General features: G+C 39.0%; 1 protein-coding gene across 5 annotated transcripts in view; it reads right to left on the bottom strand.

The window, feature by feature from the left end:
• Window positions 1-2766: 2766 nt before the first annotated feature.
• Window positions 2767-13572, bottom strand: part of Taf1 (TATA-box binding protein associated factor 1) — a 66679-nt gene continuing 55873 nt past the window's right edge. For 2 of the 5 annotated variants that reach the window (XM_063246072.1, XM_063246073.1), the window contains exons 33-39: window positions 13298-13365; window positions 12920-13036; window positions 9384-9509; window positions 8341-8436; window positions 7903-8059; window positions 6746-6923; window positions 2767-3724 (exon numbers count right to left, since the gene is read on the bottom strand). In XM_063246072.1, the coding sequence (XP_063102142.1) occupies window positions 3508-3724; window positions 6746-6923; window positions 7903-8059; window positions 8341-8436; window positions 9384-9509; window positions 12920-13036; window positions 13298-13365 (959 nt within the window). In that variant the 3' untranslated portion in view covers window positions 2767-3507. The other 3 variants (XM_063246074.1, XM_063246075.1, XM_013153674.3) reach the window with 2 other exon arrangements.

Here is a 13572-nt window from a genome sequence, read left to right as displayed (position 1 = left end):
CAGAGCCTAGCTTCCTGAAATAGTCAATTTCTACCATTTCCTCACCTCCTGTTACTCACTGTACCCCTATCTGGATTCCAAAACTTACTTTTGCTAGTTCAGATCATCAGGAACCTCCTAATCACCAAATCCAGGATATCGGGACAAGCGTGGTGGTACATGCCTTAACCCTGCCACTTGGGAGGCTGAGGCAGGAGGATCATTTCGTTTGAAGCCTACCTGGGACATGTAGTGAGTTCAAGATCAGTCTAAACTAGTGGTGGCTCACACCTGTAATCTCAGCACTCTGGAGGCTAAGGAGGATCACTGCGAGTTCGAGACAAGCCTGGGCTACAAAGTGAGTTCAAGACCAGTCTGAACTGCACAGAGACCCTGTCTCAAAAAGACAAAAAAAGATCAGTCTAAACTATATAAGGAGACCCTGTCTCAAAAAACATTTTTCTTGTCAGGTCTGATTTTACTTCTCTGTGGTGTTTCTCTCACTTGCTCACTTCCTGTCTCTCTGGTACTGAACATTGAACCCAGAGCCTTGGCCTTGGGCTATATCCCCAGACCTTTTAAAAATTTGAGATGGGATACTGCTAAGTCACTAAATTGCCCAGGTTAGGCTCCAACTTGTGATCCTCCTGCCTCAGTCTCTCATAGTAGTGGGATGACAGACATGTGCCATCATACTTGAATTCTTTCTTGTAAAACTGCTTCCTTAGCTTGAGAAATAACATTCTTCAGGTATTTTTTTTTATTTTGGTCTTTTTGAGACAAGGTCTCACTATGCAGTTCAGGCTGGCCTTGAGCTGTGTAGCACAAGCTAGTCTGAAATTCACAATGATCCTCCTACCTCAACTTCCCAAGTACTGGGATTACAGGCTAGTGATACCACACCTGGCTTTTTCTAAATTTTAAAATACTTTTATGCCTCCAACCATAGCCATTTCCTCTACCTTCTATTCTCAACATTTTCAGTGAATATTACTATTCAGTCACCTAAATCAGAAACCTAAGCTCTATCTGTTCTTAACACTGTCCAGTCACTAAGATATATCTCATTCCATCCCTACTGCTGGTGCCCTGGTCATTTAGGTCTCGATCATCTCCCATCTGTCATCACTCCTCTTTACCCACATTCATTCTGCTTCCAGAATAGTCCCTCTAAAGTGAACATTTGACCCTTTGTTGTAGATTCATTACATGTATTTTCTTCACTCCAGTCATGCAGTTACCTGTCAGTCCATGAATGTTACATGCTGCCGAACATTCTGTTCCTTCTGCCTAGAATGTCCTCCTACTCTAACCCCCTATGACTACCTGGTAAATTCCTCCCTATTCTTCACAATCTATCTTTATTTTATTTTAGAGATAGGGTTTCACGCAGTTCAGGCTGGCCTTGAATTCACAGTAATCCTTCTGCCTTAGCAGAATCTCAAGTACTGGGATTATAGGTGTGTACCACCTAGCCTATTTTTAAAAAGTCTCCTCTGTGAACCATTTCTGGAACTCTATAAATAACTTATATTAATCACTTTTTATTAAGCTTATCTATTTACATATCTTTCATTCAAACTTTACATACTTTGCAATCAGAAAGTATATTTTATGTCTGTATTACCATGTGGTAGACTGCTTGATAAAAATAGGTTGTTTCATAAATGTTGAAATGAATGCACATCATGTATCCACCCAGTCTCCCAAACAAAAATTCTAGATATAACCTTCCATTCTTCCTTCTCTTCCCCCAAATGCCAACTGGTCACCAAGTTCTATTAATCATACTACCTCTAAAGATGTATCATATCTATCCCTTTCCTCCTTATCCCAGTGCCATAGCTCTCCTTCAGGTTCCATACCCCCTTACATCAACTACATTTGCTCCCCTCCAAACCATTCTCCACACTACTGCTGGAATTTAAAAGTTTATTACAAAAAATAATACATATTTGTAAAAAAGTGCAAATATAGAAATAAAAGCACAATATCTACCCTGTATATGTACAACTACTCAAACTCCCTCCCATCCACTCCCATTCCCCAGAAGTCATCACTGTGAACAAATTAGTGCACATCCTTTCAGACCTTTTCTTTTTGCACATACAGGAATATATGTGTATATATATGTGTGTGTGTATATATACACACACACACACACGCTTTTTCTTTTACAAAAGTGGGATCATACATGTCTGCTACATATTTCTTCAATTTATTTCATTAAATACAGAAAAATTTTAAACACAAATCTGATTATATCACTCCTCTAGATTCCATGTTCCATAACATAAAATTCATTCATTAGTATCAAGTGCAAAGCTCTTGATATTCTTCCTGCCCATCTCAAGCCATCCCAGTATTAAAAGACTGGAACATAAATCACCTAAATACCTTCCAAAATAAGGCAGATACAAACAGACCAGGTACTCACTCTGCCATCTCTAGATTTAGGCTTTTTTACTTCACATTACAGTTTGCCTAGACTTTTCCATCTTGCAAGCTCCTATTATTTCTTCAATAAGCAGCTTTAAAAATTATCTCTAGGAAAACGTCCCTGACTTTTTAAAAATGTGATGACTCCTCTATTTTCCCTTTTACTTTATAGCTAGCTTCTTAATTGCACTTATCTCACAGTACTTAATGATACACATTTGAGTCCCCCTCAACTTGATGGTGATCTCTTTAGGTAAGAGATGCACCTTATTCACTTTTGCATCCAAAGGATCTGATAGAGTGTTTATCATGGAGCAGACACTCACTCAATAACATATCTGCTGAGGATTTTATGATTCTAAAACATTTATTGAGTACCTGCTTTGTACAGAACCATATCTTAAGCATGAAAAGAAACAGCAAACATTTTTTGTCCTAAAGAACTTTTTCCTACCATTCTCCATGTGGGAGGAAACAGAATACATTTACATGGAAACATAGAATTTCTGACATACAGCCCGTTTCAAAGATTTATAGTCACATATCTCAAATCCATTTAGGAACAAGGCATTGTATAACAAAATAAGTAATAAAGTTAATGGGCAGGTTGTCCAATAGGTGTACATGTGGCACAGAGCTGGAATCCAATTCTCTGCTCTATCAGAGGTGTTCTCACCTATTCCAGCTTGCAAATTAGGAAACTGAAATGATACCATGCTTAGAAAAATTCTAATGTACTAGGGGGACGTAAGTTACTAGTCTTTTCGTAATTTTTCCTCTTTCCCCAGGGAAAAAAACATACGAAGAGCAACAAATGAAGTTAAAGGACAGCGCTGGAGAAGAGTGAGCTTGTTCCCTTTCTTTTTGGTAGTGATGGCAGAAAGAGTTAGCTTGGTTTTAAATCAAAAGGTGACATTGCTCAAAGATCAGTAGAGGTGATTTATTATTTACTTATTATTAAATGCTAAGATGTTAGTTAATCTGATGATTTCACAATCAGACACTGTAGAAATACAAACAAATTGGGGAAAAGTGAAGAACCTAGACTAGTAAACAGGGGAAGCTGAACAAGGAGGCCCAAAAGAAGCCTCATTCATCAGAGTCCAAGTCACTGTCTCCAGCAATTGAGTGGAAGTCCTCACTGTCCTCCTCATCCTCTGACAGGTGGACCTGGCTCAGTACACTCGGCCCAGAGCGCTGCTCTTCCTCATCTTCTTCCTCCTCTGATACCTCATACCCACCGATGCTGCTGAAGCTTGTGTCTTGGGTGTTCGACTTGGGATCAGGCTCCTCATAGCTCCCATAACTGAGAAGAGAAACATGTCATCTCTCATGCTGACCATTCCCATTCTCAGCTGCTACCAGAGGATCAGCCCATCTCATCTGCCCTGTATGCTACAGTGACTGATTCTGTTTGGACTATTCTACAGGTCCTGGAGAGAAAAATCATTCTGTTTGAAAACATCCCTTGCTAACTTCATATTCACAACATAGAAAACAAAGTTCCCTACACCTGAACAACACACACTATTAGCTAACATGATCACAAATGGTTTGAGAACCTCATGATTTCATCTGTCACTTAGGAGTTTCATTTACCTATGTATCCAGAATTAACAGTCCTATGTATCCAGTTAACAGTGCTGAAGAGTCTTCTCTTCAATGTATCTTGTTTCTATCCCCTCCTTTTTATCCCTACCCTGCTTGCCTTGGCTTGGCCCTTTGTTATCTCTGGTCTGCCTATTGAAATAACACTTCGTGCCACCAGTCTGCTCTCTTCCAATTAATTCTTCCCACGTCTGCCAGAGTGCTCTTTATTTTTAATTTTATTAAAGAAACCACACAAATAATGCACATTCAGTGGTTTAAAAATTAGAACATACACCAGAAAAAAAGAAAAAGAAAAAAATCCAGAGATAATCCTTTGGTATATCATCTTCAAATTTTCTATGCATTTTAGATACTTAAACATTTTTTTATTTACAAATGACATACTCTATATGTTCTTCAGAATATCCTTCTGCCATTTTTATTAATGATTATAATGAGATCTCTGTGTCAATAAATATATGCCTATAATAATTTTAACAGCTGCATGGTATTTATTCTGGAATGTGGCTATAATGTGACTCACCACTCTCTCACTAAGGCATTTAAGCTATTTCCAATTTTTCCACTATGAAATGCGATGCTGTGATAAATAGCCTTATATAAATATCTTAATGAAGGTGCTTTTATTCCCATAGAACAATTTCCTAGGTTGATATTTTGGAGCAAAGTGGATGCACGTTTGAAAACATTTTTTATTTATGGTGATAAACTGCTAAACCTCTCTCTCACCCACTCTATTTTATCAATTTAATTTTTTCTTATATACTTTCCAACACTAGGTATTATGATTTAGTTTAATGTTTACCATTCTGATAGATTAAAAAACTGTACTTCACTGTTTCATTGCATTTCTTTGACTATTAGGAAGTTATATTTTTGATAGATTTATTGGCCATTTGCATTTCTTTTGTAAATTATTAGTTCACGTCTTTTGCCCATTTTTCTTTGGTGTAATCTTCCTCTTTTTTGTGGTTTTTGAGACAGTCTTGCTATGTAGTACAGGCTGTCCTTTAGCTCACTCTGCAGCTCAGGCTGGCCTGGAACTCACAACAGTCCTCTTGCCTCAGCCACCCCAGTGCTGGGATTGTAAGTATATGCCACTATGTCTAGCTGCACAGAGTAATCTTTCTAAGATGTAAATCAGTTCTCATTCAATTCCTGCCCCAAATTTCCAGGTCCTTCAAAATTTGGTCCTTACCTATCTCTTTCAATTTTCATTTTTTAAGATTTTTTTTCTTTTTAGACAGGGTCTCTTTAAGCAGTTTGAGTTGGCCTTGAGCTCACTTTGTAGCCCAGGCTGGTCTTGAACTCACGATTGTCCTGCCTCAGCACCCCACCACCACCACACCACCACCACGTGCTGGGATTATAGGTGTAAGCCACTCCGCCCAGCTCATTTTTTAGGATTTTTAAAAATATTTATGTTTTTCTGGATTGAATCCAGGGCCTCATATACACTATGCAAACACTCTATTACTGAAACTATATTGTCAAACCCTTAAATCATTTCTATCACATGGTTCGTGGATCTTACATGGATCAATCAAAGCAAGAGCCACACTAAATTACATTCTCAAAAGTGACTCACGCGAGCAGGGCACGGTGTTGCACGCCTATAATCCCAGCACTTGTGAGGCTGAGGCAGGAGAATCACAGCAAGTTCAAGGCCAGCCTGGGCTACAAAGTGAGTTCAAGGCCAGTCTGAACCACTGTTCCTGGTCTCTGGAATGTAGTTTGCTTTCTTCTTCATCTAGCTAATTACTAATTATGTTCCGACCAGTTTCCTAACCAGCTACCCTACCCAACCTTCTCCAAGTCCCAGAAAAACTTACTGCCTGCCTTTTCATGTTCTGCTGTGAGGCCTGTCTACCTGTTTTAGATTCCTGCCAGAGTGAACTCCTTCAAGAAAGGAATCATATCTTAGTTGTTTTGTACTTATAAATAAATAAAACTCTGTAATTGCTTGCTGGCTAGATGTATTATTATACATACATTAAACCCAACGTGCCCAAAGCCAAATTCATTTTTCCCTTCTTTTCTGACTACTTCCTAAATCTAATTATCGACCTTTTACATAACTCTTAAATAAATGTCCTTTCATTCCCTCCTTTCCTGCAGATCCCTGTCAATATCTTCATAATCTGTCCTACTGTACTCTTGAGAAAGTTAACATCCAAAGTTGATGTCACTTCCCTTTCTTTAAAGTGATGATTCCTATTACCTATAGGACAAACTCCAAATGTCTTAAGCAGATTAGTTAAGGCCATCTACAATATAATCCCTTGCTGCTTTTACAATCTCAAATCCCTAACAACTTCCCTTTGCTCTGGAACTTCCCTTTGCCCTTCATGTTGTATTTCTGTGTCTTTCAGTACGCTGTTTCATCTACTCACCTGCTGCCATAGTATCTACTCAGTACACTCCTATTCAAGCTTAAAGGCCCAGTTCAAATGTTTCCTTGTCTATGAAAGTTTCCCTGATTACTTCAACAAAGTGAGATGTTCACTCCTCAGTGTTGCCTTGGGACTTTGTACTTCTTATGCTTTAGTACTTATCACATTGTAATGATCTGTTTGTGTCAGGAGAGCTCCTCAAGGGCAGGATATATCTTCCTCCTCTGTGCATCCCCAGGGCCTGGCCCTAGTAGGTGCTCAGGAAATGTCTGATGATGAAAGTGATCTAATGTTAAGCCCTTTAGCATATGGTTACCAATTACCTGATGTTGCTATCCTCCAAACCATTGGAAGCCTCCCCACCATCTCCCTCATAAGACATCATGCTTTCTTCATTTTCCATGCCCATCCTTGTGTTCTCCTGTAGCACACGAGGCTGCTTTGGTCTTATACCACCAGATCCCACATCTGAGTCACTTCCACTTTCACTCAGCTGAATAGCTGTAAAAACGAGATTCTGATTAAGATAGAAACTAAAAAAGAGAGAGGTATGACAGAATTAACTTTTTGTTTTGTGTTTCTGTTTTTTGAGCTAGGGTATCCTATGTAATTCAGGATGGCCTTGAACTTATGGCTCCTCCTGCCTCAACCTCTCAAATGCTAGGATTACAGGAGTGCCACCATACCTGGAAAATTAACATTATTTTGAGACAGCACCTCACTATATAGTGCAGGTTGGCCTCAAACTCTCGTGATCCTGATGGAGTTACAGAGCAGGTATGTGTCATGGTGCCCAAACAGAATTAACATCTTTATATTTGTCTTCCAAAAATAGTCCCCTATATCCATCACTTCAGAAACCTCTTTTGTAAACTGTGTGGAGTCAACAGTGGCAAAATCTATACTTTAGATTGAATCCAAGTAACAATTTCTCTTCTCCATCTCAGTCCAACTTACGTGTTCTTTCATCTCTTCCAATACTTTACCCCCATTAATCTAGAAAGTATCTCCAAATAGGATCTTTTTCCTTCCCTATTGCCACTCATAACACTTTGTTCTCTTCTTTACCAAGTATCCAAATCAAAGTTGCTACTTAGGCATTGCCTTTTCCATTGTCATCTTTTGTACCTCTTGTGTTATTTTTTCACTTCCTCTAAAGCTCATGGACATGATCAAGTGCTTATTACTTTCAGATATATTAATGAGACTTTAATAAAAAAGGCAAATTCTGGTAACATATGTAGCAAAAACTGGGTGTGATGGTGCACTCCTGTAATCCCAGCATTCAGGAGGCTGAGGCAGGCAGATAGTCGCAAATTCGAGACCAGTTTGGGCTACAAAGTGAGCCCAAGGCCAGCCTGAATCACCTATTGAGACCCTGTCTCAAAAAGACAAAAAAAAGTGACCAAGAGTTTCCTATACAATCCTGATGGCTCCATAATGAGCTATGCAGGAGCAGGCATAAAGAAGTATGACTTACCAGAAAAAGGATTATCTCCTTCTTCATCACTTCCAGCATCTTCTTCATCATCTTCTCCTTCAGACATCAACAAATCCTGATACAACACACTGGCTTGAGGTTGTTGTACAGCTCCTTCCTCTTCATCTGCAAGATCACCATCTCCATCTTCACCTTCCTGCATGAGACCAGATGGGGTCAAAGTCCCATTAACTGATCAAGTACGGAGATCAGAAGCTGCTACCACCAGCCCCATACCACCACCCCCTGCTGCCTCACAAGAAGTTAAGTAATTTGGTAGACAAGACTTGTTTAGCTGGTCCCAAGGATTAAAGTCAGACTGAGGCTCACTACGGAGACCCTATGACATTGCCTGGGGATTTGGCCTGCCCTGTACTGTTGGGGTTCCTAGTGCATAAAGGCATAACACAACCATAATCTTTCTGTAAGCATACTCACTGGGACTGGAGTCTTAGGTTTCCCATCCTCCTCATCATACCCTTCAATATCTACATCAGAGTCTTCCTCGCCCAGCCTACCTCGGCCCTGGCGCATCTGAGTAAGGAACACAAATAGCATATCATTGAGGGACGTGCCTGTAGGAGGAGTGAATCAAGGGCTCTTCACCCAGGACAGATGCTCCTCCCTGATATCTCAGCCAACTCCACTGTTAGTGGGGGCTGTTTACACAGCTCAAGGCATGTGTATTTTCCCCCAGTCATTCTCTGGAAATCAAGGCCAGGGGTAAGAAAAACAAAGAACAGGCAGGTCCTTGGTCTACTCTTACTATATCACAAGGATATATCTTCTCTCTACACCAAGCTTTTCTTATAGCTTGTGTTAGATTCTTTCGCACGGAAAAACTCTCCTGGGTTTTACACTCCAGTGAAACCCTAACTAAGAATAGCTATAGGATTTCAGGCTTCAGACTAAGAATCATCTTCTGATACTTCTTCTAAAAGGCCCATTTGAAGCCAGGCATGGTGGTGCACTCCTATAATCCCAGCAATTGGGAGGCTGAGGCAGGCAGATTGTGGCAAGTTTGAGACCAGCCTGGGCTACAAAGTGAGCCCAAGGCCAGCCTGAACTGCATAGTGAGACCCTGTCTCAAAAAGACAAAAAATAATAAATAAAATTAAAAAATTGAAAAATTTAACCTTATAAAATTTTCAGTTTGGATTGTAACTTAAAGTAGTAGCTTTATTATTTTTACCTCTGACTCTGAATGTAGTTGGCTTTTCTAGTTACCTGTTAGGATGCTCTGACATCTCATATATTTGTATACACTTGTACTTTCACCTTGAGTTCTGCTGTGGTAGACTCTGCCCACATGGAGAGAGATGACTATGCAAGTCATGTGACCTGCCAATCCTTCTCCCCCTCCACCTGAAATCACATATCTAAGCTTTCATTTCCAAGGCCAGGGGGCTGAGACATCCATGATGCATCCCTCACTCTCCAGGCATATTACCAATCTCACAAACAGAAAAACAATGTCCTACCTGTGTTACCTGCTTTTCGGGAGTAGCAGCGGGAATATCTAGGACAGACATATTGCTCTCATCTTGAAATACGGAGGCATCTCGAGACATACTGAGGGATGTATTGGTATCATACAAATCAGGAGGCTGTGGTACAAAATGTAAAATTCAGGCTCTACCAAGGGAAGGAAAAATACGGAGAACTCCCCTTTAGAGCATTCACTGCAGGAAAAGGTCATACAGAGTAATCCAGTTAAAGAGAAAACAAGTTTGGCACAGCTCTATGCACAATTGTTTTTTAGAATCTTACACATATTGTCTATTCTAGCAGATTTTATTTTATTTATTATTATTATTTTTGGAGACAGGGTCTTGCTATGCAGTTCAGGATGGCCTTGAGCTCACTTTGTAACCCAGGTCTCAAACTCACAATGATCCTCTGCCTCAGCTTCTGAGTTATTGGATTATAGGCATGTGCCATCATACCCAGCTCTACATTATATATGTGTGTGTGTGTGTGTGTGTGTGTGTGTGTGTGTACCTTGATAGAATGAGAGAGAAGGAATGAGAGAGGGAGAACTTAAGCAGAAATATATTGAAATTAAGGGATAATTTTATATTCTAATAAATCTCTCTGGCCAATAACCTACATTTTTCTAAGTCCTATCTTACTGTTTTTAGACCCAGGGCTTCATACCAGTGCTATTTTGAATGTCTGATTTAGAGACATTCAAGAGGAAATAGGATAAAGAAATTTCAATTTCAACAAAAGCATGGAATGTTTTGACAATTTATGAGCTCATCAGAGGATGCTACAAACAGCAGGGTGAAAAACCATGGGCTTTGAAATAAACTGCCTTGAGTTTGAGTTTCAACTCTACCACTTGTAAACTGTGTAATTTTAACAAATTAATCTAACCCCTTGGTTTCCTCAAGTGTAAAACATGGGTGATAATCTACTTTATAGGGTTGTGAGAAAAGATATGAACACCCAATGCACAGCATCCAACAAATTATAGATCCTTTTGCTCATCTTTCCCGTAAAAACAAAAAGGAGGGCTTAACAAATGGACTATTCAATGATAGGAGGAACCAGTCAAAATGCTTGTAATACAATAAAGTGAAAAGACCAAGTCTCAAAACCATACTAATCAATTTCATTTCTTTACTTAAGCAATACTGGGGATTGATCTCAGGGCCTTTGAAATTGAGCTACATCTGCAACCTTTTTATTTTGAGGCCTTCCTAAGCCACTAAGTTGCCCAAGACTGGGCTTGAATTCATGATCTTCATGCCTCAGCCTCCTTGAGTGCTGGGATTATAGGCATGTACCACCATGCCTGGCTCAATTTCATTTTAAAAGTATTTATAAACACAAAAACATGAACCACACTTTTAAAAAAATTATATCCAATAACTGATGTTCTAAGTTGTGAAACTGATGGTAACTGACTTTTTGTGTTTCCAATTTCTCCCAATGAATGTTACATCTATTAACAGAAAACCCAAATATGTTATTTTTGTGTTTTTTAAAAAAGTAAATAAACGAGACTGAGTACAAAGTTTTGGAGAAAAGCGTAAAACAATTCAAAGCATTAAAGAGCAAATAATCCATTGTGGAACAGAAGGGAAAGTGAGGGAATGAAACTTTTGCAAACTTTTAAAGCCTACTATAGAAAGTAAGGACTGTGTAGGACACTGTGAAGTGAGCAATTTTGAAGTATTACTGAATAAATGATACAATACAAACTAGGTGGAAACAGTCAAGTGAAAATGTATTATTGACTAACACCATTTAGAATTCATAAATCAGGTATGAGTACTGCCATGCTTCTATATAAACCCAAACTGTATTATGACACATTAAACTCATGCAACCTTTTCTAATGTTGTAGTTTTGATAATAATGAGTAAGAATAGTCCACTCGTGTACCTTTCACAGGTTAAGAGGTAATGAGGTGGACTATTTTAAAATGTGTATGTTATGAGTAGAGGAAATGATGCAGTATTCATACCTTCCTCTGTATAGGAAACATTCTAACTGTACTAACCAACAGCTACTGCTCAGAAAGCAGAAAAAGTAATTCTTCAGCCATCTGAGGTAGTATGAGAGGGGTAGGGAAGGAAAATGATTTTTAGACCAAAGGCTTTAACTCACCAGAGCACTAGGCTCAGATCTTCCTAGATCTCAGCAAACCATGTGTAATTCAAGGCCTACACTCCTCTGTAGAATGATGGCTAATACCCAGACTTTAACTTACCAGAAAATACCTTGTAGAAGCTGTGGGCCTATTAGCAAACAGGGCCTTCCTGGGCAACATCACTCACCCAATCCCCCTTGACCCAATTTGCCCACATACTCCAAGTCAAGAGCCTTTCCTTTTTCTGAACCTTGAAGAAGTATCTGAGGGTTCTTTATACCTGGCCCCTCAGTAACCTAGGTTTTGGAATGAAAGAGAGAGTAAAAGACAGATAGGGAAACATATATAAATGAGACACAGAGACAGCAATAATGCAACAGAGATCAGATAGGCGGCATTGGTTCTAAGTGAAAACTGAGTAGAATAAAAAAAAAAATTCCTGTAGGTGTTGGGAGAATTCTTCATTTAAAGATTTGGTCAAATTTGAAATTCTCTGTAGACAAATTTCATACAGAGGATAAAACAAGTATTTACCAAATTTCTACTATGTGCCAGGAAAATTAACTTGTTTAATGTTTATAACAGTCTTGAAAAGTAGATTTTAGAGAAAAGGAAACTGAGTTGGAGAGGATAACTTCCCAAGATCACAAAACTAGACAGTGGCAGAGCTAAGAGTCAAACCCAGACCTATTTTATGTCAAACCTCATGTATTTCCCACTCTACCATAGTATCTTCAACACAGAAACCAAGCACCAGTTACTAGTATATTCTGCCAAGTACTATTATTCAAAATATGCCAACCCTTTAAGAATATAATATAGAGGAAATACACTTAGTATATGCAGGGGTGTAGTCAGATCAGAAACACCAGAAATTTCTTATTTATCCTGCTCTGTAATCTTTGACATGTAAATTTAAGAACATTATAAATATTACCTGTCATTATTTACTAAGGGGGGAGTCAAACTAAGAAAATGGTGACATCTGCACATACTGAGATACCCCTAAGTGAACGAGTCACCATTATCTGTCAGAAATAGAAATATTAAGAGCTACGTCTATAACTGAACAGCCTATACTCTTGGGGATGTCATAGAATCCCAAACTTTATGGACAGGATAACCGGAAAAACTTGGAGAATGCCTCTGGCTAAAGCAGTCAGAAATCTGGTATTCTCAAATTCCTAAACAACTAAGGCCCCATCCCACTCATTCAGCCTCTTCCAAATTTAACAAGGCTACCAAGACCCATGGCCCTCACTCACCTTAGCCTTTGAGAAGACAAGAAAGCACACGAAAGCCATATGAAGAGGAAGGATAGAGAAGAATGGTATCTCAGTAAATAAATCTGTTAACATGCTCCCAATTCCCAAACCAACAAGAAAAATATGAGGAGTTCCTAATCCTTAGACTCACCTGAGGGGTATAGGGACCTGGGGTCATTGGATCTAGGCTTTCCAATTCTGCCTCCTCCAGAGCTGCTTCTTTCGCTGTACATATATCCTTCTCAAGTTGAGTTAAATGCTCATCATACTGAGAAATAAAGATAATTAACGAATAGATTCAATGTATGTTTTAGACACTGGGAATATAGAAGTAAACAAAACAGACAAAAGTATCCCTGTCGTCATGGAGATTTTATACTATTATCCTGATGGACACAGATAACCAAAATAAATAAAGCAGAGAAGAAATCAGGGACTGAAGTGAGGGTAGAGTGGGATGGCTCCTCACTCAAAAGAACAAAAGGATTCCAGGGAACTATATGCCAGGGACCTCCTGCATACCACCTACCTCAGTTAATGTCTGGTAACAGATGTTCACAATCTCCTGAGCAGTCTTAGTATACTGACTCTCAGGGCCTATAAATGAAACAAGTTTCATTTAAGAAAATGCCATTACTTTTATATCATCACCAGTAGTATGTTCCATTGCCTGGACTCAGAAAAATGATGCTTCATCTTTAGTTTGGATTTCTATTCCACTTTTACAAATGGAAAACTTCAATCATATACAAAAGCAGACTAATATAATAAACTCCAATGTACCCATTAGTCATCTTCAACAAT

This window comes from Cavia porcellus, unplaced genomic scaffold (assembly GCF_034190915.1).
Source record: "Cavia porcellus strain 051 isolate PalLab524CR breed Dunkin Hartley unplaced genomic scaffold, mCavPor4.1 scaffold_3, whole genome shotgun sequence".
NCBI lineage: Eukaryota > Metazoa > Chordata > Mammalia > Rodentia > Caviidae > Cavia > Cavia porcellus.
This window is presented reverse-complemented; position numbering and strand designations above follow the sequence as displayed.